This window comes from Myotis daubentonii, chromosome 2 (genome assembly GCF_963259705.1).
Source record: "Myotis daubentonii chromosome 2, mMyoDau2.1, whole genome shotgun sequence".
NCBI classification, from domain to species: Eukaryota; Metazoa; Chordata; class Mammalia; order Chiroptera; family Vespertilionidae; genus Myotis; species Myotis daubentonii.
The window spans coordinates 113,811,016-113,836,369 of record NC_081841.1 but is presented as its reverse complement, the minus strand read 5'-3'; the positions used below and the strand labels follow the sequence as shown (position 1 = coordinate 113,836,369).

The following is a 25,354-nucleotide window of genomic DNA, read 5'->3' as shown; positions in this document are numbered from 1 at the left end:
TGTTGAGATTTTTAGATTCTTCCTGATTAGGTTTTGGAAGGTTGTATTTTTCTAGGAATATGTCCATTTCCTACAGGTTGTCTAGTGTGTTCGAGTAGAGTTGTTCATAGTATTTTCTAACAATCTTTTGTATTTCTATGGGGTCTGCTGTTATTTCTCCTCTTTCATTTCTTATTTTGTTTATTTGGGTCCTTTCTCATTGTTTCCTGATGAGCCTGGCTAGAGGTGTATCAATCTTGTTTATCCTTTCAAAGAACCAGCTCTTGGTTTTGTTGATCTTGTGTATTGTTTTTTTGGTCTCTATGTCATTTATCTCTGCTCTGATCTTTGTGATTTCCTTCCTTCTGCTTACTGTGGGCTTTTTTTGTTGCTCTCTTTCTAACTCTTCCAGTTGTATAGTTAGGTCATTTATTCTCATTGTTTCTTGTTTCTTGCAGTAGGCTTGTAGAGCTATGAACTTCCCTCTCAAGACTCCTTTTGCTGTGTCCCATAGGTTTTGGATTGTTTTGTTTTCATTGTCGTTTGTTGCCATGATGTTTTTTATTTCTTCTTTGATCTCACTCATAACCCAGTCATTGTTTAACAGCATGCTATTTAGTCTCCATGTGTTTGATTTTTCTGGATTGTTTTTTAATTATAGTTGATTTCCAGTTTTATGCCTTTGTGGTCTGAGAAGATGCTTGATATGATTTCAGTTTTCTTGAATTTGAAGAGACTTTGTCTGTGACCCAATATATGGTCTGTCTTTGAAGATGACAAATGTGCACTTGAGGAGAATGTATATTCTGTGGCTTTGGGGTGAAATGTTCTGAAGAGGTAAATTAATTCCATCTGATCTAGTGAGTCATTTAGGATTGATGTTTCTTTGCTGAGTTTCTGTTTAGAGGATTCGTCCAGTGGTGATAATGGGGTGTTAAAGTCCCCTACTATGATTGTATTGCTGTCAATCTCTCCCTTGATCTCCTCCAGAAGATTTCTTATGAATTTGGGTGCTCCTATATTGGGTGCATGTATATTTACCCGAGTTATTTATTCTTGTTGGACTGCTCCCTTTAGTATTACGAAGTGGCCTTCTTTATCTCTTTTTATGTCCTTCACTTTGAGATCTAATTTGTCAGATATAAATAATGCTACCCTGGGTTTTTTTTTCACTTCCATTGGCCTGAAAAACCTTTTTCCATCCCTTCACCATCAGTCTGTGTGCGTCTTTTTTTCTGAGGTGGGTTTCCTGTAGACAGCAGATATATGGGTCATGTTTTCTTATCCACTCTGTTACCCTATGCCTTTTGATTGGGGCATTTAATCCATTTACATTTAAAGTTATTATTGATAGAAACTTGTTAGTCGCCATTTTTGTTCTTTACTGCTGTGTTCCTTCTTTGTTTCCTATTTTTTGTTTTTACAGCAGACCCTTTAGCATTTCTTGCATTGCTGGTTTGGTTGTAATAAACTTCTGTAGACCATTTTTGTCTGTGAAGCTCCTGATTTGAACCTCAATTTTGATTGATAGCCTCACTGGGTACAGTATTCTTAGATTCAGACCCTTCCTTTGCATGACTTTGTATATTTCATTCCATTCCCTTCTTGCCTGATGTGTTTCTGTTGAGAAATTGGTCACTAGTCTGGTGGGGGATCCTTTGTGGGTAACTTCCTGTCTCTCTCTGGCTGCTTTTAAGATTCTTGCTTTGTCGTTGGTGTTTGCCAATTTAATTATTATGTGCCTTGGCGTCGGTCTTTTCGGGTTCATTTTATTTGGGACTCTGTGAACTTCTTGGATTTGTGTGAGTTTTTTCTTCCCTATATCGGGAAATTTTCTGTTACTATTTTTTCAAACAGGGTTTCTATTCCTTGCTCAGTTTCCTCTCCTTCTGGCACCCCTATTATTCGGATGTTGTTTTGTTTAGTGTTGTCCCAGAGTTCTCTTAGGTTCTCCTCCTGCTTTTTCATTTTTTTTTCTAGAAGCTGTTCTGTTTGGGTGTTTTTTCCTACCTTGTCTTCTAGCTCGCTGATGCGGTCCTCTGCTTCTTCTAGTCTACTGTTGATGCTTTCTATTGAGTTCTTTATAGCAGTGATGTCATTTTTCATTTCTTTTTGGTTTTTCTTCATTTCCTCTTGGTTCCTACACATATTGTTGAATTTGTCTTCCATTCTTTTCATCCACCTTATGGCCATTTCTCTGAATTCTTTCTCTGACAGGTTGCTTGCCTCCATTGCCTCCATTTCTTTTCTGATGATGCCTGTTTTTCTTTCATATGTGGGTTGGTTCTTTGTTTCACCATGATCGCTCTTCTTCAGGTGTTTGGTTATGTAGTTCTCTCTCTGCTGCGTTGATTTAAAGGCACAAAATACAACACAACAAGGCACAACGTACAAGGCACTGAACATAAATGTATTCACAATATTAATAACCCCAAATAAAGGTGACCACCCAAGCGAAGAGAATTAGGGGATAAAAAAGAAAAAATAGAAAAAGAAAAAACAAAAAGGAGTGACGAAATGAGATTGGGAAAAGGGAGAAAAGGGAAAAAAAGTAAGAGAGAGAATGAAATAGAGGTGGGGAAGAGGCTATTTGTATGGGGAGAAAACTCTAATTGAACCGCAACTAATCCCAACGAATTCCAGCAGCCGATCCCTGGAGATTAATGCAAACTACAAACAACCACTAATATCAAGCGAGGCAAGGGAAAACAGAAGCACAAAAATAACCAGAGAAAGAAAAAATAAGCAAACCAGAAAAATGAAAATGAAAAACAAAACAGTCTCCCAAACAAGCATAAAAAAACCAATACACTCAAAATCAAGCAAACACTATCAAAACGACAGCGAGAGAGAGAGAAAAAATTGGATAGTGAAGAAAGATAAGAGAGAGGTGTATATGGATTTAGAGCAAGGGATTGGAAATTAGATATATAAGTAGGGTGAAATTTAGACAGTGGGTATAAAGAAGGAATAGGGAAAATCTAAAGCAGGAATAGGGTAAGAGAAACAGGACAGCAAAAGGGGAAAAGTGAGGAAGAGAGTTTTGGCTTAAGGGTAAAGGCGAGATAGAGAGAAATAATGCTAAAGGAACGATGGAAATAGAGTGTAGCACACCGGGAGAGTTTTCAGCCGCAGTCTCCAACTGTCCTTTTTTTTTTCTGGGAGTTCTCTGTCTTTCCCGACTGCAGACTGTCTCACAGCTGAATATCCTCTGCCTATTCGGCTGTATGTTACCCGTTTCAGCTGCTCACCCTTATCTGCTCCAGGACAAGGCACAGGACACGTCCGTTTATACCTCTGCCATTTTCCTTCCCAATTTTCCTTCAATTTTAAATGATAGGATTGCTGAATAGAGTGGTCTTGGTTTCACATCCTTGTTTTTCATGACTTCATCTAGTTCTTTCTGGCTGAAGTATTTCTGTTGAGAAATCAGCTGACAGCCTTTTGGACTCCCTTGTAAGTAACTAACTGTGCCTCTCAAGCTGCTTTTAAGATTCTCTCTTTGTAACCTTTGCCATTTTAATTATGATGTGTCTTGGTGTGGGCCTCTTTGGGTTCATCTTGTTTTTCCTTCAGCAGTTTTCTGACATTATTTCTTCAACCGGTTTCTTTATTCCTTCCTTGCTCACTTTTTGATACTACTATGATTCAGATGTTGTTATGGTTCACATTGTCCCAAAGTTCCCTTAAAAAAAACAAGCAATCAGAGCAGCTAAAAGAAAATGCACATTTATTTATTTATTTATTTATTTATTTATTTATTTTGAGGGCAAGGACTCTGTCTTTTTTTTTTAATTATTTCTTAAAGTATTACAAAGAGTATTACAAATGTCTCCTTTTTTCTCCCCCTTGACATTTCCCCGGCTTCCCCTATACCCCAGGGTCTTGTGTCCATTAGTTATTGTCATATGCATGCATATAAGTCTTTCGGTTGATCTCCTACTCTCCCCAACCCCTCGCCAGGGTTCCCACTGTAGTTTGACATTCTGCTCAATGCTGCTCTGCCTCTGTGTCCATTTTTGTTCATCAGTCTATAATGTCTCTTATTATCCATAAATGAGTGAGTTCATGTGGTATTTTTCTCAGCTTCCCAGGGGCCATCTTAGCCTCACAGGTGCCATCCCCGCCTCACAGGGGCCGTCCCCGCCTCACAGGGGCCGTTTCAACCTCACCGGGCTGATTCAACCTCACCGGGGCCATTTCGAGTTTGGATTTCGTTTTCTACCAAGTGCACAGACTGCCTGTCTGCTGTCACTCAGTGTCCCATGTGATACTGGATCTGGTGGGCCTGCCTGTGCATTTGCTGGTACAGCGGTTCCACGTCGCCAGCCCAGCCGTGTACAGCTTCGGCTTCCTCCGACCCTGATTCTGCTTCTTTATTGTGTCCCTTTTGTATGCGAGGACTTGAAATCTGCATTCTGCTGGGCTGGGCTGGGCTGCAAAAGCATCGATGGTTCTCTTTGTGTCACTAGCACAGCTTGGTTGAGGATGTAATTTGAGTAGGCCGTGGTCCCCGGGAATCACCAGGGTGGGGCCAAGGGCAATGGCCTCTCTGCTTCTACTCGCCTCTCGGCAACTCAACGACTTGCGCCCCTGAGTGTCGGCGAGCAGTTCCACGAGACAGCCACTCTCGCTCTACAGGTCGTTGCAAGGCCGTCCTGCTTCTCCCCGTAGGGGTCTGGGAGCTTAGTATCCCGCCCCAACCACGCCCTGTGGATTTGATAGTCCGCCTCCCCGTGTGGTTGAAAAAAACCGCGCATCCAGTTGCAGCCAGCCTGGTGTGCGATTCCGTACCTCCGTTCTTGGAGCCTCTGCACAACCTACTCAGTCTCAATGCTCTTCTTTCTTTCCTTCCAGTTGTAGAGCTTCCACTGGGCCAGCTTTCCCATGGTTCTGAATGACAGCTGTTTCTTTTATAGTTGGTAGTCTCGATGTTGTTGTGGGAGACAGCACACACAGGTCTGTACCTTACGCCGCCATCTTGGTTCTCTCAATGCACATTCTTTTAAATTAATTTTCTTTTAGATGCTCTGATTGCTTTTTTTTTTTCTACATTATCTTCCAAATCACTGATTCAATTCTCTGCTTCATTCAACCTACTCTTTTATTGTTGTTGTTGTTAATCCTCACCTGAGGATACGTTTTCCATTGCTTTTTAGAAGGAGTGGAAGAGAGGGAGGGACGGAGAGAGAGCGAGAGAGAAACATCGATGTAAGAGAGACACATTGATTGGCTGCCTCCTGCACTCTCCCTGACTGGAAATGGGAAGCAAACACACAATCCAGGTAGTGCCCTTAACTGAGAATCGTACCCTCAACCCTTTGGTGCGTAGTCCAATTCCCTAATCATTGAGCAACACAGGCCATGGCCAACCTATTTTTTATTTTATTCCTTCTAGTGTATTCTTGATATCAGATGTATTCTTTATTTCTTACTGCTTCTTTTTTATACTTAAAAAAAACTTTATTGTTGAGAGTATTACAAATGTCCCTCTTTTTTCTCTCCATTGCCCCCCTCCACCCACCCTGGCCCACCCCAGACCTACTCCACCCTATTGTCTGTCTATAGGTAATGTATATCCTATATAAAAAAAAGGCTAATATGCAAATTGTCCCCTTGACGGGGAGTTTGACCAGGAGTTCGACCAGGGGGCAGGGCTGGCTGGCCAACCTCCCAAGTCGCTCCCCCCCTCCCCCGCCCAGCCAGCCCTATCACCTTGATCAGAGTGGCTGGCTGGACCCCAACCATGCACAAATTCGTGCACTGAGCCTCTAGTATGCATATAAAATCTTTGTTTAATCCCTTCCCGCTCCCCCACCCCCTTCCCTCTGAAAATGGTCAGTCTATTCCATTTCCATGCCTCTAATTTTACTATATTTTATTCCCTTTCCACTTCTCCGCCCTTCTTATCTGTCTCTAAGTGGCTTCTTCTGTAAAGCCTTGGTTATAATATTTCAATTGGTTTTTCAGGTTGGTTGCTCTGTAATTTAGCTATAAATCTGATTTGGGGCTGGGAGCAAGTGGGCACAGCTTCCAGCTACTCTTCAGCCATCTTGGAATCTATCCTGTAATTTCTCCTTTACATAAAATACTCATCCTGTTTCAAAACCACATGATTTCCGAAAAAGATACAAAAGCTGTTTTCAGCTCTGTAGTTCACCCCCATATATGCAGTAATTCCTTCCACTATTTTCCTTTATGTAACACATATTAAGATAGTGTGGTATTTAAAGGGTGGCATAAAATTGAAACAAATGTCTGAAAATTCACTATGTCATATTTGCAAGTAGCAGTTGAGATGTGGAAATGAAATTTGCTATTTAGGAATAGCTATTGATATGGATTGAATGTTTGTGTTCCCTCAAAATACTTATGTTGAAAGCCCAATGCCTAATGCATAAGGTGATGATTTTAACAGGAGGAACCTCTGGGAGGTGATTAGGTAATGAGGGCAGAACCTGATGAATAGGATTAGTGTCCTTATAAAGAGGCTTGAGAGAGGTCCCTGGCCCCTTCTACCATGTGTGGACAGTGAGAAGATGGCCCTCTGCAACCAGGAAGAGGGCTCTCACCAGGAACCAACCATGCTGCACCCTGATCTCAGATTTCCGAGCTCCCAGAACTGTGAGAAATAAATTTCTGTTGTTTATAAACACCCAGTCTGCGGTACTTCTGTTATGGACTGCAAAGTAGTAAATACTTTTATTAAAAATGGACTAAGACAGCTAAGTTTTTAATAAAAGTATTTAAAAATATGATCAGTGCAAATCTAAGGTAACTGAGCCCCTCTGGCCAAATAACCAGGATGATACTATCAGTTTTCTATACCAATATTCACTGCTTCTGGTTTTACCCAGATAGTAAAAGTATATTATCAAGATATTTGTCTCAATAAAGAAAAACATATTCTTTCTTTTCTTTTGATGCCTTAATCTGCATGCCATGAAGAATAGAAGTATCTCCATTCAGGAGTCTATGAGGCATTTTATTTATTAATGGTAAGAATACACTGTAGATATTTCACATGAAAACTGAAGTCACAGAAATTATTCAAATTCCTCTTCATAAAAAAGAAAAATGAGTGTTTATTTGAACTTTGTTAACATTGTGATGAAGAAGCATCATTGAAAAGAAGCCATATGTCATTTATTACTTTGCAGCCCCTCATTTTCAGACTATTCATGAGGCAAGTCATCTTTTTATTCCTGTATATTCATATAATACATAAAAGAAAATTCAGAGGCTTATTGTGCAGGTCACTTTTTCATGGTGATGTTGAGTGTTTAAGGCCTGGTGCACAAATTCATGCACAGGTGGGGTCCCTTGGGGTAACCTGCAGGGATTGGACCCCAGCTTGTGCCCCCAGCCTTACAGCCCTGCAGCCCTGCCTGGCACCCTGCCATCGCCTGGTGCTGCCCCCTTACCTGCTCCACCATCCCGCCTGCGAGACGATTGATTGGGGCCAGGCCTTCCCCCTCCCCCCCCCCCCCATCCCCGGCTCCCTCAGTGCCTGGAAGCTGGGTGGCGGCCCTGCCACCTGCTGGTCACCATCTGCAGGGCGATTGGTGAGGCGATCAGGCCCCCACTCACACCTGCTTTGGCCTGGTCCCCACTAACACCCACCTTGGCCTGGTGCCTCCTGCTCACTTGCTCCACCATCCCGCTGCGGTTCTGCTCTCATCAGGGCCCATCAGGGCTGTCAGCGCCTCCACTGCCACCCGCTGCCAGCACTGTGTCACCAACGCCCACCATGTTCCTCGCTGCACCCTGGTGGTCAGCGCACATCATAGCAAGCAGTTGAACCCCTGGTCAAACAATTTGCATATTAGGCTTTTATTATATAGGATGTCATAGGTAGTATATACAAATGTGGCTTTTAAAGGGGGAAGGAATCATTTGTTTCTCTGCTACTCTTACCTGTTGTGGTTTAGTTTCCAACTTTCAATTCACCTGTTTTAGTTTGTATTCTGCATGTAGAAGTGAGAATTATTACTTGTTAAGAAAGAGATAAATATATTATGGTAAGTAAATGGTAGATTTTGTAATTGATATTATTTTTTTTGTTGTCTGTTTACTTGAAAATATTTGCTTTTCATGAAAGTTTGTATCAATACTTGCAGGTGGTAAGAAATCGATAGTGTGATTAAAAACAAGAGATACCCCATCCATCTTCAGGAACAACCTCTTTTAATCATTCTTGGTTAGTTCTTATTCTACTTCCCTGTATTATTACTAAAAATTATGGAGGTAACTCTATATACTGTGCTTATACATTGGTTTCCAAAATTTATCACCTTAAGATAATTTCATTGATTCTAATATAAAAGATGAGGATTTAGTTAATTTACATTGCTTTCTTTCTCCCTCTTCTCGATTCTCAATATTTATATTTTAGTTTATGGTTATGTTATTTTTTTGGCAATTCTATTAGTTTCTATTGTGGGATTTGAAGATCAGAATTATTTTCACAAGTCTTCCTAAAACTAAGTCTTAGTGAGGCCACAAAGAACCCCCACACTTCTCCCAAAGCTTCTAAATAGTGATTCCTTATCTAAAAGTGGCTGCCAGTTTTATCTGGAAAGGCCTACAAACCAAGCATCAGTAGAAGAGGGATACTTTTGGTGTCTTGTTGCCTGGAGTAAGGCTGGTGGGTTAGGAAACTACTTTCTTTGTACCTTTGGCCAGATCTGATCTCATGCTTGATAAGAGCTGTGAGCCCCCAACCAGCCTCAGTGGCTTGGTTTGCCTGGATAGGCTTCTCCAGAACTCAGGAGAAGCCAAGATGTTTGAGTTTCCACCTAATCTTGCTGAGGCTTTATCCAGAACATGCATTTGTTGTGTTTTCTCTCAAGGAAGACCTCTAACTGGATCTCATCCCTTTTATTTTTATTGAAAGTTATGTCAGTGTGTGTGTGTGTGTGTGTGTGTGTGTGTGTGTGTAATCAAAAGTCGGATGCACATCTATATATATAAAACCTAAGCGACCATTGCAACCGAACAGACGACCGAAAGGCTGCGTGGGGCAACCAGGCTGGTGGGGGGGGAGGTCAGTGAGGGGCAACCAAACGACCGAGCAGCAGGTTGCGTGGGGCGACCAGACCTGCGGGGGGGGGGCAGTTAGGGGTGACCAGGCCAGCGAGGGGGGGCAGTTGGGGGCTACTAGGCCAGCATGGGGGGCATTTGAGGGTGACCTGGCCAGCAGGGGGGGCAGTTAGGGGTGATCAGGCAGGCAGGCAGGTGAGCAGTTAGGAGTCAGTGGTCCCAGATTGTGAGAGGGATGTCCAACTGCCGGTTTAGGCCCATACTGGTTTAGTCCCATACTGGTTGGGCCTAAACCGGCAGTCGGACATCCCCTGAGGGGTCCCGGATTGGAGAGGGTGCAGGACCCCCTCCCTGCCATGCACGAATTTCATGCACCGGGCCTCTAGTAGGTTGATAAATTACCAGATTTTTGGTTTTGTTTTTTAGTTATAATTTCTAGTCTCTGATATTATATGCATGGAGCCTATTGTTGGGTGCTTTTGCAAAACTGATGCTGATAATCACAACATGAAGCAAGTCTTCCCAGTATATGGGCATGTTTCCTGTATAGATTACCAAGTTGACTCTAGTAAAAAAAAAAAAGAAAGAAAAAAGATACCACTCTAAAGCCAGACAGTAAACAGAGGATTTTAACCAATCATAGTCCATCATGCCACCTTTATAACATGGAATTAAACAACAGAAGCTGCCAGAAGCCTGATGACTTATATTTGAAATTCACAGAGCACCTCACTATCCATCCTCCTTCAAACCAGCCATATACTCAGTGTGGCATTGTAACTCCCTAAACGAATGAGCTATTCCAAAGAATTATTGCTGATGTTGATAGCAATTCCAAATAGAAAAGCTGGCTTGTACCTTGGAGGAAAACTGTCAGTAATGGCCAGTTTCATCATAATGGTGAAGACAATGTGTTTTGCTCTCTTCAGCCCACTGTTATTATAAATAAGTATTCTCCTCATAAGTTCCTAGGCCGATAGGAATGTAAAGGTTAAGCTGACGATTTCCCCTATCTGAGGGGGTAATCTGGGGGAACCCAATAATTATGTTGTTTTGTGATGGAGATGCTCTGAAGTTGTGTCTGTTGCTAATACATTTTGCATTAAAATCTAAGTTTGGATAGCAAAAAGAAAAAAAATAATTATTTTCCCTTAGAAAAGCCTGGTCCATTGCCTTCTAGCATCTAGCATTGGTGATGGGAAGTCATAAGTCAGTTTGAGCTTCATTTCTTTGTAGGTGACTTTGAGGTGATCTTCTGGGAACGTTTAGAATATTCCACTTGTCTAGATGTTTGAAATTCAATATGGTATAACTAGGTTTAGATTTGTTTTTATCCATTGGGATATGCACTCTCGTTCTCTTCAATCTGATGACATGGATTCTTCTATAGTTCTGGAAAATTTTCTTTGGCTATTTCTTTGATCACTTCTTTTTTCTATTTTCTCTGCTTCTCTGTTTGCATTTACATTGGTCATAGGTTGTGCCTCAATGACACTTACGGAATATCTTCTTTTTCTGTTGGGCATTGTGACACTTTAGAAGTCAATAGGAGTCATGTATGCCTGGACAGTACTTGCCCTTGAGAATTGCATCAATGCCTAAGCTTTTGTACAGAATCATGTTCAAGAAAACTCATGTACTTTTTAAAGTGTGTAACCCAGAAGGGAAATGCTAAATGAACAGGCTTTATTTATAAGTTCTCTATTGCTGCTTACCTTTTATAAGTTATCTATTGCTGCTTACCTTTTACTTATTCACTTATATTATTACTCACTGTTTATCTTTTACAAAAGAACTTTTAGTTGCCTTTAAATCTTTCTGGTAAGACCAGGTAGAATGTTTTTACTTTAGCAGCACTACTGAGCCAAAATTTAGGTTGGTCATCTAAATAATTCAATATGGTCTCTGAGGGAAAAATATTTTGTACTGCCGGGGTCCAACCCCAGCAGGTCCAGGGGTCCCCAAAGGCGTGGACGGAGTCGGCGAAGAAGGAATGACATGGAGACAGCGTTCAGTTGATCAGCAGCCTAGCCAGGATCTCCAGCCAAGTTCTGGTCTCGATCTCCAGAGAGGTTCTGCTCAGGTTCTCCAGTCAGGTTCAGTCACCAGGTTCTAGTCAGGTTCTCTTGCCATGTTCTATAGTCAGGTTCAGTCCAGGATCTTTTGCCATGTTCTCTCCAGCAAAGTTCTTCTGTCTCCAGGCTCCGTGTAGGTTCTGTCTTCTGAATTCTGTTCTAAGCTCTGAGTGTTTCTGTCTTGTTACAACTGTATTTATACCAGTTGATTCAATCCTATCAATCTCTATTACAAAGGTTAGGGCGTTTCTTATCTCCATTCCAGGGAGAAAAGATTATGTAGTTTAAGCATGATTGTTCGTAGTTAAAGTGATTAATTACCCGCCTGGCACTTAGTTGAGGGGTTTTATTCCCTCCCTAACTTCAGGGGAAAATCCCTTCCTGGGGATTCAACCTTTCTCGGAGAGGTGACCTTGGTTAAAACACAGCGCCAAGAAGGTGAGCAAACATATTAAGAGCCGTATGCCATATATGCCAGGTCCCTTGAAACAGCAAGGATGGACCGGCTCCCGGCATTGTACATCACTTATTATTTTATTGCGAGCAATAAAAACCTATTCTTCCTTAAACAGACAAACAAACACTTTATTGTCAGAATAAAAGGAAGACGTGAACAATCAAATCTCCAGAAGACCAAGTAGTAGAACAGGTTTGCTAATTTCTGTGGTAGGAATAAATAGGCAGTTTCTCTTTAGAATGCTGACCTCACAATGATTCTCCTCTAAACTTTTTGTTAATTGTTACATTCTGTTTAAGATTCAGGCTTCAAGGAGAGAAACTATTGGTTTAGCTTGATTCACAAGCTCACTTTTTGGGAAAAGATGGGTCTACAATTAACAACTCACAATGAGCACTAAGAATGGTGAAACAGTACTTCCCAAAGGAAAAACAGAACTTTATCATAAAAAAAAATGGACAAAAACAGCAAGTGTCCACTCTGTTTTGTGCCGATGAGCCAATGATCAATTCTAACCCACTGGTTTCTTTCTCATGCTAGTGCTGCCGCCTGTATTGGTGCCAAGACACAGCGAATATAACCCCCAGCTGAGCCTTCTGGCCAAGTTCCGCAGTGCCTCCCTCCACAGTGAGCCACTCATGCCGCACAACGCCACCTATCCTGACTCTTTCCAGCAGCCTCCATGCTCTGCCTTCCCTCCCTCATCAGGGCAAGCATTCTCACAGTCCCCGTGCACAGCCAGCTACCCTCACTCCCCAGGAAGCCCTTCAGAGCCAGAAAGCCCCTATCAACACTCAGGTCAGTAAAAGCTGCCGGTCTATGTGGTATACAATTCAACACATTTATGGTGTGAGCATCATAGTTTTTAATCACTGTAACTCATGTTCATGTAGAGTTTTACAGTTCACATGGCAATCTCTTGTGTGCTCTTGGACCCTGCCCAGCCTCTAAGATGATCAGTACTATATCCATTTTGAAGCAGTTTCCTGGAGCTACAACATGCCTTTGCTCTGATTTTTGGTCCTAATCCTTTGGACGCTCTCAGAAATTAAATGGACTTGAACAGCATCCTTTGGAATTTTGAGGTGTTTGTTTGTTTGTTCGTTTTGTTTTTGTTTTCTAAAGCCAGTAGCAATAAGCTTATAAGGACTTCTCTAAGCTGATCAGAAAGAGCTGGCCAGAGGGCAGGCAGTATGAGTGCCTCTTTCAACAATCAAAGGGAGTCTCCCCTACAAAAGATGTGTAGGGCAGAGTGAGGCCCCAGTTCCAGGCAGTGCATTCTCCCTTTTTGCTATGGGAAGTAAGCACAGCATCTGAAGCACTGACCTAGTCAATCGATATTTGCTGAATTTAAAAAACATGTAGAAGGGAGAGGGAGAACCAAACCCATTGTGATAATTGCATGTACTATCACACCTATAAAGTAGGTTTAAGTTAGACAATAAAAAAAAGATTTTATGTACCTCAAGAGTGTGAGAAAATATCCTGAGCTAACAAGTTCCTATGGGCACACATAAATGCATTTGGTGCCAGATGTTGTGATCTGCCTCATTCATTTCTTCATATATTCCTTTATTTAACAGATATTTATGGAACCCATACTATATTTAAGCATTGCCTTCAGGTGCCAAAAGTAAAATTAAAAGGTTAATAGAAATTATCCCCGTCCTCAAAAAATTCATAAAATGTGGGAAGGTAAAGAAGTTGCCTCTTCCCCTTAGAGTTACTCCTTTCTTCCTTTTACTCCCTCAAGCAGTACACCTACTATTTTACATATACATCTACCATTTAAATTCATCACATCTACTGCTTGTACATCTATTAAACATATATAAATTTTTGTGTGTCAGTCATTTTATCTTTTATACAAGAGGCCTGGTGCACAAAAATTTGTGCACTCGGGCAGGGGGTCCCTCAGCCCGGCCTGTGCCCTCTCACAGTCTGGGACCCCTCAGGGGATGACCATCTGCTGGCTGAGGCCTGCTCCCCAGGGGATTGGGCCTAAGCTGGCAATCACACATTCCTCTGGCAGCCTGGCAGCCCTTGGGGGATGTCCACTTGCCAGCGGGGAGCAGACCTAAGCTGCATTCGGACATTCTTAGCGCTGCTGAGGAGGCAGGAGAGGCTCCCACCACCACCGCTGTACTGGCAGCCATCAGCCTGGCTTGTGGCTGAGCAGAGCTCCTCCATGTGGGAGCTCACTGACCACCAGAGGGCAGCTCCTGCATTGAGCGTCTGCCCCCTGGTGGTCAGTGTGTGTCATAGTGACCAGTCATTCCCAGTCATTTTGCTGTTAGGGTCAGTTTGCGTATTACCCTTTTACTATATAGGATAGAGGCCTAGTGTATGGGTGAGGGCTGGCTGGTTTGCTCTGAATGATGTCCCAGATCAGGGTGGGGGTCCTGCTTGGGAGCCTGGCCAGCCTGGGTGAGGAGCTGATGGCTGTTTTCAGGCTGCCCGCACCCCCTTTAGGGTGGGGGTCCCCGCTGGGGTGCCTGGCCAGTCTGGATGATGAGCTGAGGGCTGTTTTCAGGCTGGCCACGCCCCCTTTAGGGTGGGCGTCCCCACTGGGGTGCCTGGCCAGTCTGGATGAGGGGCTGAGGGCTATTTTCAGGCAGGCCAAGCCTGCAACTGAAGCTCTCAGTCTCTCCTTTTTTATTTTATTTTATTCTGGGATTTATTTACCTTCTGTAATTGAAACTTTGTTGTGGCTCCAGCTCTGAGGCTGGCTGGCTGAAAGCAGGTATCTGGGGTTTGTTTAGCTTCTATAATTGAAACATTGTTGCTTAGAGTGTATCTTAGAGCCCGGTCGAGGCAGGCGGGGAACTTGGCTTCCTCCATCGCTGGGGCAACCAAGCCTCATGTTCGCTTCAGTTGTGTGGCTGCTGGCCGCCATCTTGGTTGGCAGTTAATTTGCGTATCACCCTGATTAGCCAATGGGAAGCGTAGCGGAGGTATGGTTAATTACCATGTTTGTCTATTATTAGATAGGATGTTTAGCATAGAGCCTAAAATGCAGAAGTTGCTCAATAGTTGATTACATAGGCATTTGGACCTTGGGAGTAGAAGTTCTGGGTCATAGATCCAGATTCTATTGAGTCAGTAAGTAATGACTGAGCCTGCTTAAGTACCAGGCACTGTGTTAGTGCTAGAGATGCAATGATTGATTATGACAATAGTCACTGCCTCTCACCTTCCAGAGACAGTGACTATTGAACACAATTATGTAAATAAGTGATAATGTGATAGAGGCCTTAGCAGTCCAGTCAAGTAATGATAAGGACTTGAACTAAAGAAGGGATGTGGTGACAGAAAGAAGGCAATTAATTTGAGATTGTAGAGTCACCAGGACTTGATGTGAGGATGAAGGCTGAGCTCTGGCCTGGAAGTCATGCACAGAATAGAGGAGGCAGTTGAAGTCTTGCAAGTGGCTGAATCTACTGAGAAAAGAACACAATAGAAAGAGACCTCATTTGTGGACAGAACCCTAGTTAAGAGACAGGAGGATAATTAATGTTGCAAATATACATTTACATAAAACACATTGTGCTATAAAGATTTCCTGTACTAAATTTGTATTCCTGCACTTATTAAACTAACAGGTTGGTGTGTGTTTTTTCTCTTCCCATTAATGAAGGACAGACCCCAAGATGTATGTACAAGCTGACTAGTTTCTTACAAAAGGAACAGTCTTTTTAATTTCAAAGCAAATTGAGATTAACTGGCTCAGCTTCTTAATGTAACAAAAGTCAACCACTTAAAGTGTGCAATTCAATGGTTTTTCATATGTTGTATTATATTTTTTAAGTTTAATAAAATACTTATCACAGAAAATTTGCCATTTTAACCATTTTTAAGTTTATGTTCAAGTGGCATTAAGTATATTCACAATGCTGTGCAATCATCACCACTATCTATTTTCAAAGTTATTTCATCACCTCAAACAGAGATTCTGTGCCCATTAAACAGTAGCTCCTCATTCCCTGCCTTCCTCCCTGGGTAACTTCTAATCTACTTTTTGTCTCTGTGTATTGAATTTGCCTATTCTAAGGTACCCCATATAAATGGAATCATGACATATTTGTTTTTTGTGTCTGGCTTATTTAATTTAGCCTACTGTTTTCAAAGTTCATCTATGTCATAGCATTTATCAGTTACTTCATTTGTGTGATTGAACAATATTTCATTATATAGGTATATCACATTTTTAAAAATTCATTTATTGATCTATGGATATATTTTTTTCCATCTTTAGGCTATTGTGAATAATGCTGCTATGAACATTGATGTGCAAGTATCTGTTTGAGTTGCTGCTTTTAATTCCTGTGGGAATATACTGAGGAGTAGAACAGCTGGGTCATACAGTAACTTTATATTAAGCCCCTTAATTTTATAGACAGATTTACTCCAGGACCTGCAGAAGGGTCATCTTGCTTTATAACTTTTTCACCAGTGTTACAGTTCATTTTCTCAAAGGGAAATGCCTTATTCATGCTTATTCAGTATGGTCAGATGACCACCCGCAGTTCCTGTTAAAACAGACACGGTTGCATTCAACCACTGATCTATAGACTCAGAATTTCTGGGGGGTTGGCCAAGAACCTGCATTTATTTACCCATTCATTCATTCATTTATTTAAATATGTTTTTAATTTTTGAGAAGAAGTGAGGGAGGGAGGGAGGGAGGGAGGGAGGGGAGGGAGAGAGAGAGAGAGAGAGAGAGAGAGAGAGAGAGAGAGAGAGAAAGAGAAACATTGATTAGCTCCCTCTTTACATGCTCTGACTGGGGATTGAACTCGAACCCTGGTCATGTTCCCTGACCTAGAATCAAGACAGCAACCTTGTGGTGCATGGAACAATCCTTAATCAACTGAGCCACATAGGCCAGGTCAGAATCTGCATTTTTAACAAGTTTTACTGGTGATTTTCTTGCACACTTAAGCGTGAGAACTACTTTGAATGGACAATTCAACAAAGACAGACTGATTCAAAATTTCAAGCTGTTGAACTCTATCACTTATATAACAAACTGACATTAGGAATGTATACAGAAGGAATCAGTTATTCTGAGGTTCTCTTTAAAGAGTTTTTCTTCTGTCTCAGGGGTTTTTATTTTGTAATGAATTAATTTCTGATAAGATACTATCTACTTGATTGCACATCATTTTATTAACCATGATCACATTCCAATCATCTATCTAATCTAATAAAAGAGAAACATGCAAATTGACTGCACCTCCGCTACACCCCAAGCCATGACCACCAGCCAATCAGAGCAACTATATGCAAGTTAACCCAAACAAGATGGTGGCTGGAAGCCATGGAGCTGGAGCAGGCAGGAGGCTTGGTTGCCCCAGTGATGGAGGAAGCCAAGCTTCCTGCCTGCCCTGGCCAGCTGTGGCCTCTGCTCAGGGCAACAAAGTTTCAATTATAGAAGATAAATAAATCCCAGATACCTGCATTCAGCCAGCCTCCACTGGGAGCTTGGGTGGCTGGGGGCTGTGGCCAGCCTGCACACAGCCATCAGCCCCCCACCCAGGATGACCACACCCTCATGGGGTGAGGGTCCCTGCTGGGCACGTGGCCAGCCCGCAAACAGCCATCAGCCACTCACCCAGTCTGGCCAGGCTACCCTGAAGGGGTTGTGGCCAGCCTGCAAACAGCCATCAGCCACTCACCCAGTCTGGCCTGGCACCCCAGCAGGACCTGCATTCCTGAAGGGGGTTTAGCCAGCCTGAAAATGGCCCTCAGCCCTTCACCCAGGCTGGCCAGGCACCCCAGCGGGACCCCCACCCTGATCCAGGACACCCTTCAGGGAAAACCAGCCAGCCCCCACCCGTGCACCAGGCTTCTATCCTATATAATAAAAGGGTAATATGCAAATAGATCCTAACAGCAGAATGACACACATTGAACACCAGGCAGCAGACGCTCAATGTAGGAGCTGCCCCTTGGTGGTCAGTGCACTCCCACAGGGGGAGCTGTGCTCAGCCACAAGCCAGGCTGGTGGCTGCCAGTACAGTGGTAGTGGTGGGAGCCTCTCCCGCCTTCTCAGCAGCGCTAAGGATGTCTGACTGCAGCTTAGGCCTGCTCCCCGCTGGCAAGTGGACATCCCCTGAGGGCTCCTGGGCTGCCAGAGGGATTTCTGTCTGCCAGCTTAGGACCGATCCCCCGGGAAGCGGGCCTAAGCCAGCAGGTAGTCATCCCCCGAGGGGTCCCAGACTGTGAGAGGGCACAGGCCAGGCTGAGGGACCCCACGAGTGCACAAGTTTTTGTGCACCAGACCTCTAGTCCTATCTAATAAAAGAGAAACATGGTAATTAGCCATATGTCCGCTACCCTTCCCATTGGCTAATCAGGGCGATATGCAAATTAACAGCCAGCCAAGATGGCGGCAGGCAGCCAGGCAGCTTGAAGCGAACATGAGACTTGCTTGCTCCAGGACTCCAACATTCCCCACCTGCCGCTGCCGGCCTCTGAGCTTGCAGTTTGAAACATTGTTACAAATACAGAAGCTAAACAAAACCCCAGAAACCTGCTTTCAGCAAGCCAGGATCTCAGAGCTGGAGTTGAAACAGTGTTTCGATTATAGAACCCAAACAAACCAGATACCTGCTATCAGCAGCGGAGGCCTAAGAGCTGGAGCCAAGCCTCAGAGCTAAAGCTGGCCCAGAATAAAAAAGAAAAAGAAAAAGAGGAGCGGTTGGGAGCTTCAGTCACCCGCCAGCCTGAAAACAGCCCTCAGCCCCTCACCCAGACTGGCCAGGCACCCCAGTGGGAACCCCCACCCTGAAGGGTGTGTGACCAGCTGCAAACAGCCATCATCCCCTCATCCAGGCTGGCCAGGCACCCCAGTGGGGACCCCCACCCTGATCCGGGACACCCTTCAGGGCAAACCAGCCGGCCCCCACCCATGCACCAGGCCTCTATCCTATATAGTAAAAGGGTACCATGCCTCCCAGCACTGAGATCAGTGGAGCCTCGAGGCCTCCCGGCACCAGGATCAGCGTGACAGGAGGCAGCGCCCAAATCCCCTGATCAGCCTGCGGCTCTGTGTGACGGGGCAGGGCCACAACCTCCCTATCTGCCCTGCTCTGTTCGTGACAGGGGAAGGTGCCCCAACCCCCTGATCAGCCCTGCTCTGTGCCTGATAGGGGGGAGCTCTCCAACCCCCTGATCGCCCTGCAACTGTGTGTGTGACAGGGTGTGGCGCCCCGACCCCCTGATCGGCCCTGCTCTGTTTGTGACAGGGTGCGGCGCCCCAACCTCCCCCCCGCCCCATGGGCTCTGCTCTGTGTGTGATGGGGTAGAGCCATAACCTCCCCATCGGCCCTGCCCTGAGTGTGACAGGGTGCAGCGCCCCAACCCCCTGATCTGCCCTGCTCTGTGTGTGACAGGGGCGGTGCCCCAACTCCCCTAACGGCCCTACTCTGTGAGTGACAGGGGGGAGCTCCTCAACACCCTGATCGGCCCTGCTCTGTTTGTGACAGGGGGGAGCTCCCCAACCCCCTGATGGGCCCTGCTCTGTGTGTGACTAGGGGGAGCCCCCAACCCCCTGATCGACCCTGCTCTGTGCGTGACAGGGTACAGAGCCCCAACCCCCTGATCGGCCCTGCTCTGTGCGTGACAGGGGGCAGTGCCCCAACCCCCTGATGGGCCCTGCTCTGTGACTTGGGGCAGCGCCCAACCCCCTGATTGGCCCTGCTCTGGGTGTGACGGGGTGGCACCGCAACCTCCCCATTGACCCTGCCTTGAGTGTGACAGGGGGCAGTGCCCCAACCCCCAATCGGCCCTACCCTGAGCGTGACTGAGGGTGGCATTGCAACCTCCCAATCCGCCCTGCTCTGTGCATGACAGGGGGCAGCTCCCCAACTCCCCAATCAGCCCTGCTCTGAGCCTGACCAGGGGCTGCACCTAGGGATTGGGCCTGCCCTCTGCCACCCGGGAGCAGGCCTAAGCCAGCAGGTCGTTATCTCCCGAGGGGTCCCAGACTGCGAGAGGGCACAGGTCAGGCTGAGGGACACCCCTCCTCCCCCCCCGAGTGCACAAATTTTTGTGCACCGGGCCTCTAGTCCTATCTAAAAAAAGAGAAACATGGTAATTAGCCGTACGTCTGCTACCCTTCCCATTGGCTAATCAGGACAATATGCAAATTAACTGCCAGCCAAGATGGCCCTTAACCACCAACAAAGATGGTGGTTAATTTGCATATGTAGACGCAATGCTGGGAGGTGAAAGGGGAAGGAGGGAAGAAGCCGCCTGCTGCTGACTGCAATCAGAAACCCAGGTGGCAGCCAAGAGCCAGAGAACAGAGCTGCCTTTGCTCCGAGAAGCCAGGCCGCCTTTGCCAGCTTTTGTGATAGGAGAACCTGGCCACCTTTGCTGGCCCTGGGCCAGTAATTGGAGAAGCTCCGTGGGGCAGGGAAGAGGTGGATATCTGCGTCTTCCCTGCCCAGCCTGGCTTCTCAGATCACTGATCACCAGTGATGGGAGAACACCCAGAGGTGGGGCCAGAGGCCAGGCTGCATAGCTGCCTGGGGACACCATCTGGACCCCAGGGGTGACGCAGCCAGGCCCCAGCAGGAGACCCAGAAGGCGACCCAGGCGCTGGGGCTGTGTCCCTGCTGGGGCATGCGATCCGGTGCCCAGGCTGAGGAGACCCAGGGCCCGGGGCTGTGTCGCAGCTGGGGCATGCGATCCGGTCCCCAGGGGCAACACAGCCAGGCCCCAGCAAGAGACCCAGAAGGAGACCCAGGCGCCGGGACTGAGTTGCTGCTGAGGCACGCCATCCAGTGCCCAGGCTGAGGAGACCCAGGGCCTGGGGCTGCGTCACAGCTGGGGCACGCGATCCGGGCCCCGGGGGCGACGCAGCCAGGCCCCAGAAGGAGACCTAGGAGCCAGGGCTGCATCGCTGCTGGGGCACGCGATCCGGTGCCTGGGCTGAGGAGACCCAGAAGGAGACCCAGGGGCCTCCCAAGAGGAGAGTCTCCATGGTCAGATGGCGTGGTGTTGGGACAGGAATAAAGACCCCAGGTGACTCAGATGCCTGGCCACAGGGTTAGACCAGCCAGCAGGGCCTTTCAGTTGGGACTGGGGTGGGGGTGGGGCGAGGGAGGCAAGCCAGAAATAGAGAACTACAACTCCCAGGAGGCTTAGTGGCCGGGCCTGGTGCCTGGCTGTGAAATCGGATGGGCGTAAGCCACTTTAAACTAGAGGCTTGCAAGGTTGGAAGTTCTGCGCTGGGAGCCAGGGAGAAATGGAGCTGGAGCAGAGAGAGGGGTCCATGGCAGCCGTGGGCTTTGAGGAGTTCTCAGCACCTCCCGACTCCGAGCTGGCGCTGCCTCCGCTGTTCGGTGGTCACATCCTGGAGAGCGAGCTTGAGACCGAAGTGGAGTTCGTGTCTGGGGGTCTGGGCAGCTCCAGTCTCCAGGAGCCAGAGGAAGAGGAGGAGGCAGCCTGAGGCCAGCAATGGCAGCGCCAACGGGAACTCAATCGCAGGAAGTACCAGGCGCTGGATCGGTGCTGCAGGGAGATCGAGCAGGTGAATGAGCGAGTCCTGAACAGGCTCCATCAGATATAGAGAATAACACAGAGACTCCAGCAGGAGCGGAGGTTCCTCATGAAGGTGCTGGACTCCTACGGCGATGACTACCGGGCCAGCCAGTTCACCATCTTACTGGAGGATGAGGGCAGCCAGGGCACAGAAGCCCCCACCCCAGGCAATGCTGAGAACGAGCCTCCAGAGAAAGAGGGGCTATCCCTGCTCAGGAGGATGCCAGCGCCTGCAGAAGCCAGCAGCCCGGCCCCTGGCGAGGGGCCCAGCGGTTGGAAGAGGCAGCGAGTGCCACCGGAAGCGGGCCGGGCGGGAGTCCGCTGACTCCAGAGCTGGCCCCCATGCAGATAAAGGTGGAGGAAGACTTTTGCTTCAAAGCGGTGGAGGCTCTGGACTCAAGTTGGGTTTCTCGGGGGCCAGACAAGTAGCTGCCCTACCCCACCCTAGCCAGCTCCCCCTTTGACTGACCCCCCAATAAACGGACCCCATGCTCTCCTCGGCAAAAAAAAGCTCGTAGAGGCATGCTTATAGGATCAAATAGTATAAATATAGATGTAACAGGACAATAAAAAGAGAACCTGGCTATGATGATCACCTGAACGCTGCCTCTGTGTCATTCCTTCTTCGCTGACTCCGTCCACACCTTTGGGAACCCCTGGACCTGCTGAGGCAGGACCCCAACATTCCTCTTCTTATAAGGACTTCAGTGAGGTGGGCTAAGGGTCCCACTGGAACTGCCTCAATTTAATGTAATCCCCTCTTTAAAGATCTTATCTCTATATACAGGTACATTCTGAGGTTCTGGGGATTAGGATTTTAACATACATTTTGTTGATTACCCAAATCAGCCCTTAACAACCAACATGTTTCAGAAAGGAGATTCCTACAGGGTTATTTACCAAACATTCAGAAGTATTTTTAAAAGAGCTAAGCCCCTCGCCCACTGCGCAGGCCCCTCCCGGCGAAGAGTGAAGGCCTGGGTTCCAGGCGCCGGAGGAAAACTGGTGCCAGCAGCCAGAGGAAGGGGCCCCCAAGGGGCCCCAGATTGGGAGAGGGCACAGGCCAGGCTAAGGGACCCACCCGAGTACACAAATTTTTGTGCACCGGGCCTCTAGTATATATATAAAAGCCCAGCGACCGGAACGGTGGAATGACCGGAACAACTGGTGGCTATGATGCGCACTGCGGTAGCCAACCAGCCTGATCCGGGCCCCGATCGGCCACCAACACCCTGATCAGGGGCAGGGCTGGGTGGCCAACTCCCTGCAGCCCCTCCTCCCACTGGCCCGGCCCAATGGGGCCCCATTGGGGCAGGCTGGCTGGACCCCCTGGACCCCACTTGTGCACAAATTCATGCACTGGGCCTCTAGTAGGACTGCTATTTGGGGAGAAGAACCCTTCTCACTGTGCCTTGGGCTCAAGGTTATAATCAGGTTTCAGCTTTCCTGTCTTTGGGGGCATATTTGAACTATCTCAGAGACAGAACATTGCCGTGGTCATTGTACAGTCCATGACAACAGAGGAGCTGAAAATTAAGCTAATTTCAAAGGGTTAGCTTTCTCTGTTATAAAAGCCAGATAACAGGCTCTTCTGTTACTGAGAAAAGCTAGGAGACTAGCTCCTCAGTTTGAAAATCTCAATGATAAGTCATAAGTCAGAGGGAAAACTATTCAACCCTTTAGTAAGGAGTTTAGGACAACCCATTTCCCCTGTAGGACACTCACAATATCACTTATTATGTAACTGGTCTCTCTTTAGCAAAAACACTGTCCATCAAGGAGTTTAATGGCCAAAAAGGTTGGGTCAGGTCATCTTTGTGTAGTTTATCAGTTTAACATTCCTTTGTTTTACTTCTTTCTTATTGTCAACACACCACCCTGTTTTATTATGTCATAGAAACCCCAGAGAACCAGAATGGCTGACCTGTAGATACCACAGCTGATAGTCATTTAGTGCTATCAATGCCTAATGGAGATAAATTTACAGATGAACAACTAAATATATCTATTTTCCGGGAGTGTTTTCTATTACCCCAAAATAAAACAAAAAATCCAAACAAAACCAAATGTTCTTACCTTCTATTTCCCAAGTGTTTTATGGGGCAGGTAGTATGGATTTCTTGGCATTTTAGCTTTGGAATTCCTCAGTACCATAGAGTGGATGTTTGTTTAGCATCCTGTTTACTAGAATACATTAATCTTTTATTTTAACCTAACATTTGTTGTTCTTGATGTTTACTATGGAATTGGATATTTAAGAAGTTAACAATTTTGACCCATTTCTGTTTTTACTATAGATTTAGAATGGTGTCTTTCATTGGCTTAGAGAGGTGCTCTTAGAAATAGATGTAAATAGGGTTTTTACAAAATGTTGTGTCTTACAATAGACTAGAAAAATGTTGGTCTACTTTAGTGTTCATATAGAGCAGGTAATGATTTTGTATAAATATGATTTTGATACCCTGGATATGAGTTGGGGCAAAGAATCTGCATACCTAACAAGTTCCCAGGTGATGCAGGCCTACAGTTCCATGAACCACACTGAGTGGGGAGGGTCCAAAGGAGTGTACTACTTAAAGTATTCCAATTCTTTTATAACTTAACAACCTTTTGTAAATCAAATAACCCCCTAATTTATCTGTTTAAAAAATGCATATTTAGTGCATAATGGAACACACTCTAGATATAAGAATTACAAGGATATTCAAAGAAAAGAAAGGTTATACAATTAATAAAAGGGCAGAGAAAGAGTGTGGGTGACAAAGAAAGAACTCTGAACTTTTATTGGTTACTTAACTGAAAAATTTTGGGTGAAAACATAGCATTCACAGATTTCCTAATGAAATACACAACTCTCTTTAAAATATCTTTTTAATATATTTTACTAGAGGCCCGGTGCATGAGATTCATGCACAGGGGGTGTGGGGGCAGTCCCTCAGCCCAGCCTGCACTCTCTGCAATCCGGGACCCCTCGGGGGATATCCGACTGCCTCTCACAATCCAGGACCACTGGCTCCTAACTGCTCGCCTGCCTGCCTGCCTGATCGCTCCTAACCACCTGTGCCTGCCTGCTTGAACGCCCCTAACTGCCCCCTTACCAGCCTGATCACCCCTAACTGCTCCCTTGTTGGCCTGATTGCCTCTAACTGCCTCTGCCTCGACCTGCACCCAGGACCCAGGATTCCCTCCTCTGGCCGGCCACAGGCACCCAGAGCCCGGGCCGGCTTTGCCCGGGCTGTCCACAGCCGCCAGCGGCCATGGGCAGGTGGCTTTGTCCAGGCTGCGGCCGCAGGTGCCCGGGTCCATGGGGTGGGCAGCTTGTACCTCTCCTGGGCTACAGGTGCTGGTGCAGCTGTTGGCACCCGGGACCGCTGGGTGGGTGGCTTGTCCCTCTCATGGATTGTAGGTGCAGATGCAACCGCTGGCATCTGGGACTGCTGGGACCATGGGACATGCAGATTGTCCCTCTCCCAGGCTGCAGGTGCAGTTGCTGGTGCCTGTGACCGCAAGGTGGGCAGCTTGTCCCTCTCCTGGGCAGCCACCCCAGCCGCTGGCACCCAGGACCCTAGGGCATGTGGCTTGTTCCTCTCCCAGGCCGGGTCACAGGCACAGGCACAGGCACAGGCACAGGCGCAGCCTCTGCACCCAGGACCACAGGGTGTGTAACTTGTCCCTCTCCCAGGCCACAGGTACAGGCGCTGGCACCCAGGACCGTGGGACAGGGAGCTTGTCCTTCTCCTGGGCCGCAGCCTGGCTGGTCCCTATTCCTCTCTGGCGAGCTCATTTGTGCCTGTGTGGTCCCCATTCCTCTCTCCCCAGTGTTGAGTGTCTGAGCCATTACAGCATGATGACCATTTGCATATTAGCTCTTTATTATATAGGATTGATTTTTTACAGAGAGGAAGGGAGAAGGAGAGGAATAGAGAGTTAGAAACATCGATGAGAGAGAAACATCGATTTGTGCCCGCAACCAAGGTACATGCCCTTGACCGGAATCAAACCTGAGACCCTTCAGTCCGCAGGCTGATGCTCTATTCACTGAGCCAAACCGGTCAGGGCTAAGATTTTTTTTATGTCATAAGTAATTAAGTATTCCATTTGTACATAAAATAGAATGTGAGTTTATTTAGATAGAATTTTATTTTTTTCTTAAATAATTTAAAGTGCTATCCAATGTTTCTGATTTGGTTTTATCATATCCAAACTATTATATTTCATCTTTAGTTTGTTAGGAAATGGTACTCTTTGC

At 46.2% G+C, this 25,354-nt stretch overlaps 1 protein-coding gene across 5 annotated transcripts in view; it reads left to right on the top strand.

Annotated features, from left to right (window-relative positions):
• SMAD9 (SMAD family member 9) overlaps positions 1–25,354 on the top strand; it is a 111,129-nt gene that overhangs the window by 31,194 nt on the left and 54,581 nt on the right. For 4 of the 5 annotated variants that reach the window (XM_059684315.1, XM_059684316.1, XM_059684313.1 and 1 more), the window contains exon 3: positions 12,094–12,351. The exons of the other annotated variant lie outside the window; for it this stretch is intronic. In XM_059684315.1, the coding sequence (XP_059540298.1) occupies positions 12,094–12,351 (258 nt within the window). The remainder of the gene's footprint in view (positions 1–12,093; positions 12,352–25,354) is intronic. 5 annotated transcript variants of the gene reach the window in all.